Here is a 6,121-nt window from a genome sequence, read left to right as displayed (position 1 = left end):
ACTTTGTAAAAGTGTATTGATTGTAGTATTATACAGCTAGTGTATCACACAAACCACATAGTGGCATTGTAAATTGAATCAAATTAAACAGTCATAGTGTATTGGCAAGTTCACAGTTTTCTTGCTGTGAAGCTGATAATACTAATAGTATTATTTATGATACAATAATAGCTGTGCATGGGCAGTGCCAGAAAAAGATTGTGGTCTTTAACAAGCCAAATAAGGTAAAAACATGTTGTGAAAGTAAAGATAGCAGCCAAGAAAGGGTGTCTGGATTCAGTGGAATGGAATGGTGGAATGGAATGGTGGACTGGAATGGTGGAATGTAATAGTGGAATGGTGGAATCAAATGGTGGAATGGAACAGTTCTTAGGTAATTTCAATTAGTGGTCACCTCTTTAAAAGACCACCTTCTAACAAAGACCACATCTTTACAAATACCGTTTTACTTTAATATCTGAATTGTTGTTTTAGAGCCCTATAAGACAGTCTTAACAGTGCTGGTCACTGTAAAGTGCTAATAATAAATACTTTAGGTTTAAGGAAGAAAATCCATCTCTCCTGGAGGAAGACTGAGTGTGTCCCCGACTAGACATTGGGTGACTTGCAGTTCGAATCCTGGGATTTTTTCCTTACTTTGGCCCCTTTTCTGTTACACCTTTATGAGTCAGTAAGTCAAGTCACTAGGTCTAAGTCCTTGAAATTAGGTTAGGTAATCCTAAGGCTGCTGCACATGTTGCTGTCAGACCTTCAGTGCTGGTCACTGTAAAGCGCTAATAATAAAATTAAAATAATGATGAATTGTGTGTCACATGTTATGACTAGAAAAGCCAGTGATATCTGATTTATGATACAATACAGTAATAGCTATATACCCCATACAAAAACAGCTTGGCTATACAAAAAAAGATGTACCCACGAAACTAAAAGCAACTGGCAACTAATGGAGCTATTATTTGATGAGGCCAAGAAATGAATGTTAATACATACTGGCAACTAAACAAATCTTGGTCCCTTATCATTGACTTGTGCAGTCTGACTGTATTCCTAATTAATTCCCTGTAAATCTAATAGGCTAGTAAATTGGTACCTTTCTCAATAGTCTGGTGTTGTAGAGGAGAAAAAAGGCGGCTAAATTACTAGCCAATTAGAGTTACAGGGAATTAATTAGGAATGTAGCAAGACTGTGCGAGTCAATGATAAAGGACCAAAATTTTATAAATTATAGCGAGTTATAATTATTTGCCAGTATTTCTTGACCTCACCCAAATATTAGCTCCTTTATAGTTGTCAGTTATTTTTAGTTTGATGGGGATGTCACTTTTGTACAGCCAAACTATTTTTGCATGGGGTATATTGCTGTATTACAAATCAGATATCACTCTGACTTTTCTAGGCATGTGGCGCACAACTAATCAATAAGACCATCTATGGGGACACACTCTAAAACAATAAGATAGCAACAATTTAAACATTAAAGTAAAACGGTCTTTATAAAGAGGTGGTATTTGTTAGAAGGTGGTCTTTATAAAGAGGTGACCACCAATTGAAATTACCAATGTACCGTTCCATTCCACCATTCCATTCCACTGAATCCAGATGCCCGCCAAGAAATAGCTGCAATGATGTTAATGTCCATCAATTCAAATTATGTGAATAATCATTTCTAACTTTTTAACAAACTTGACACCAAAGATTTCAACTTTTGTCATCATTTTAAGTGTGCCATATTTCAAGGCAACCAGATATCATGTTTATGGATTTTGTAAGTGTGCAAAAAGAGAAAAAAAATCTATGATAAATGCAAAGTATACTAAACCGAAGGTGAAACTATAGCTGTAAAATTATCCAGTACCATGCACAAATACATCAGCTAGTTATTGTTGCTCCTGTTAATTACAAATACTCCAACAGAACATTCATGTCACAGTGTTGTGTCACTACGTGCTGTATTGGAAGTGTATTATGATGACAACTGGAAAACAGCCACTAAATCTACATTAAAAGCATATATAGCTAGTGTATTTGCTGAATTAACAATATATGTATATAGTATATATATATATATATTGTGTGAATGCATTCTAAACTGCATGTAACCTTTCTTGCCCCTTTATACATTTTTCATTTATTCTTCAAACAATTCCAACCACAACGTACATAGGATGTAGAGCAAATAGGGAAAAGTTAACAACAGATCAGTACAGTATTTGTTGTACCGTATAGATGCAGTGGGCAAGGTGTTGTACATTACAGTAACATCGTGCACAGCCTATATCTACAATAGGTGAGGTATGTACACATACGTGCATAATGAAAGCATCACATGTACATCATGGGTTTAATCTAGTACGCTTATTGATTAAGGATTGTAAGTACTGCATCATACCTGTAACCCACTTCTAAATAAGGGAGAAGTTAATTTGTTGTTGACTTGATATAATTGTTATTTGTTTGATGAACATTTTCAGTGCAGAAAACAAACACAAATTTAATACAAAATAGAGTTAAAAACGAAAGCGAAAAAATGATTAAAAATCTTACAGTAAACAAACCCGTATAGCTAGATATTATATATTAGTTATTACATAAATTAGATAGCTTGTTCAATATATTCAGAGCCTCGTCTCAAGAACTCTAAGGTCAGTTCATCATCAGCCAGATCAACTGGACTCTTGTAACAACTGGTCAACTTCTCCACATTAGCACCATATTGGATGAGTAGTACTAACACGTCCATGCTGGAATGTAGAGCAGCTAAGTGAAGTGCCGTCCAATGTTCATAATCCTCACAGTCTACAGTTACTAACTGGTTCTCCAACATGTAGTAAGCTAGTCCAAGGTAGTTCTTAGCTGCTGACAGGTGTAGGGCACTTTGTCGTACTTGTCTAGTGCTCCTCTCGTCCTCTTCATTCACTATCATTACAATGTTCAATAGTTCTAGTTCTTCTCGTTTGCAGTTGGCACTATCCCAGTGTGTGACTGATCTGGTTTTCAGATATGTCACCTCTGCTTGGAGAAGGTAAGCACAAAGTTCACAGTTTGACTCGCAAACATTGATCGGTCTCAAACTGTCCATGGTGCGAGTGTTGATCAGTTCTGGCTTGTGTTGGAGTAGCAGCTCAACTGCGTCCATGTCTTCAAACGAGACGGCCACGTGCAACGCGTTCCATCCTTCCTCGTCGGTTGCAAGTAAATTTGCACCCTCGTTTACCATCAGCTCAAAACACTCAATTTGATCTTCAAAGATGGCACGGTGCAACAGCGGCATTCCAGTCGGGTCTTTAAGATCCAAGACACTCTTGCCGTGTTTTGTGATTATTTTCTTGATCTCTTCTTTGTCTCCATCAGTGATGGCTTGTTGCAACATGACGTTGACTGGAAAGGTAACCCTTCGTTTAGCCTTGGCGCTCTTCATGGAGGTTAAAACTTTAAGTTTCCCACTCAGCAGTCCGCTGGAGTAATTCTTGCGTTTAAGTACAGTTTCCATCTTTTAGCTAGTTTTTCACGTTAAGAGTTTAATATGATCGATGGTGACAAGCACTCGATTTTTTATACAGCAAGTATAGCGGAAGCCATTCAATGGCGTCAAGCGAGTTGTTTACGTTCTAAGACTTCAATATGACATAACGAACGCGTTTATGGTCAAAATATCGGACTTCATGATTATGATACTGGGAGATCAGGGTCTGGTCAAACAAAAACAAGACAAACGAGCAAACAACAAAACAAAAAAAAACAACAACTACTGAACTAGCTATACGAAAAGGTAACACTGTCAATGAGTAAGAGGCATTTTAAACCATGTATGCACTCCTCCCAGTCCATTAGCTACTTGTTAAGATTTACAATCATGCGGAGGACGTTTATTTGATTACAACTACTACACACAGTGTACATCAATTTCTCTATATGGCTTTCACATGTGTGGTTTCCGAACACTCTAATCAACATCAAAGTACACGTCAAACTCTAAATAAGTGGTAGGACATGAAGTTGACTATGCATTAGCGGCAATTTAGTCCACTGACACTGCTTGACTAGTAGCTAGACTGCTTTGTAGGTGATGAGCACAGTCAAATCAGAAAAAAAAGATTCCCAATTGGAGAAATATTCCAGTTGCCATATCTATAACTTACTGTATAAGTATTATTAAAAAAGCATTTGTGAAATTAAATTAGCATCACTATACACATTGATGTGATGATACACGTTCACTCAAAAAGTACTGAATTTCTGGAAATGACATCATCTGCAGAAACCACAAAATTATATTTTATCTGTGAGCCATCCCATGTAAGTTGACACCAGCCAAACCTGTCAGTAGAAATATAACACTATAGAAGGACAAAGTGTGTAGTCTGTATAGGTACAAAGATTATATAAGCTTGGCATCAAAATGATATGATCTGCACTAAATGAAAACAAGTAATATTCTCATATCCCACACATGATCCTGAAGTTCTGACTACAATAAGTGTATTACATCATTGTTAAAAATAGAATGATGTTTGTGTGCATGTCTGGAAGGTTGGTTCTTGCTGGCACTCAGCAACTCCTAATGGTACTGTAAGCTGCTAACACTGACCATGCATAGGGTGTACCAAGTGCAGGATGCATCCTGTTGGTATCACTTGGTACACAGTAACCTTATGCCTCTTCATGCTGAGGTTTTGCAAGCCTCTCATAAATCAATTGCTAGTTTGTACAAAGGATGGTAACAGCTTGGTAGACTGTGTATTACCAGAACATTTGAATTCTGACTCTGTATCATGACAATTGGCAGTGTAACAGCAAAGATGTGTGATGTGTGCATGCATTTGCAGCTGCATGTGTGTGTGGCTATGAAGTACCTCCCATGCAAGAAACACATTGGAGACACACAGGGAGAAATATCATAAACCATTTAGTATTATTAATAGTCCCATCATGGTGTATGGTAATGGGTAGTCACAATGTACACCACACATTACTGACCTACATCATTCTTGTCATTATAACCAACACTGATACAATAGTGTCTTAACAGTTGAGTTAACAGGTCTCCCTCATTGAGAAACTCCAACCTTTCAACTCTATATCACAAAAGGTATCACAAAAGCTTGACATGTAATATTAATTAAAGGTCTAATTAGTAAGTGTGGATGTTTTGTTATCAATAACAATTACAACAGTATTGCATTTCAGCTCATATACTGTGGTTTAGCAACAAAACAATGGTTGGTCAGCCTCTTGGGCAGTTGATATGGACACAGTGTACCAACAACTGTTACCGGCAGATGAGATTAGCTGGTAAGACAAGATTATCGGGTAGGATTTTTGCGTGTAAACTTGTAGAGGATCATGCATGTATATTGTAGATGTCTCTAGTTTCTTGTAGCAAAATTAAGTATTGTAGTGGTGTTAGGTATATACTGTATAGTTTAATCTATATACTAGAGATGTATACCATTGGTACATAACACAATAGTTAGTATGCTATTACTAGTGGTGAATGGATGGAGAGTGTTTGCAAGGCATTGTGTGTTTCCATTACTTTATAACAGTTTCTTGTCTGTCATTATTAAGTTTTGATTCAGTAAAGGTATTACCTAAAAATAGCACAAAATCACACTCTTTGGGTGTATGTATAAAAAAATTATAAAAGTACTGTGATGTGGAGGATAACAATATACTAGCTCATATTATTGTTATCATATCATATACAACACTTTACTGTGATCATAAGACTGGATTAAGGAATTTGTTGGCTATCAACTGCACAGGAAGTATGTACACCATCACATATAGACTGTCTCAGATAAGATGGTATATCATTCAACACACAAGTCCAGGATACTAATATAATTATATGGCCTCATATTGATTTATACTCTGAGTTACATTTTGGATAATTAACATTAATGTACAAAGCAAACTTTCTAACAGCGAGTATTTAATCAGCCCTGAATTAAATGTTAAATAATAGCTATATATAGTAAAATTGTAGTTACAAATCAGTGGTTAGTATAATGCAATCGCATAAGAGATGTGTGCAGTAGAAATGTTTCCCAGGAAACTAGACAAGTTAATAAGGCTCACTACAGTGGTCCCTCGATTATCCGGCCATTGATTAACCGAA

General features: G+C 36.5%; 1 protein-coding gene across 1 annotated transcript; it reads right to left on the bottom strand.

Moving 5' to 3' along the window:
• Positions 1–2,434: 2,434 nt before the first annotated feature.
• On the bottom strand, positions 2,435–5,059 carry LOC136249998 (protein phosphatase 1 regulatory inhibitor subunit 16B-like). The gene is made up of 2 exons (XM_066042153.1): positions 4,978–5,059; positions 2,435–4,317 (listed from the first exon to the last, which is right to left on the bottom strand). The coding sequence occupies exon 2, from the start codon at positions 3,488–3,490 to the stop codon at positions 2,594–2,596; it is 897 nt and encodes a 298-aa protein (XP_065898225.1). The 5' UTR covers positions 3,491–4,317; positions 4,978–5,059; the 3' UTR covers positions 2,435–2,593.
• Between the last annotated feature and the right edge of the window lie 1,062 nt (positions 5,060–6,121).

This window comes from Dysidea avara, chromosome 3 (assembly GCF_963678975.1).
Source record: "Dysidea avara chromosome 3, odDysAvar1.4, whole genome shotgun sequence".
Classification (NCBI taxonomy): domain Eukaryota; kingdom Metazoa; phylum Porifera; class Demospongiae; order Dictyoceratida; family Dysideidae; genus Dysidea; species Dysidea avara.
Note: the sequence above shows the minus strand (reverse complement) of the source record. Positions and strands in the feature narration are given on the sequence as shown.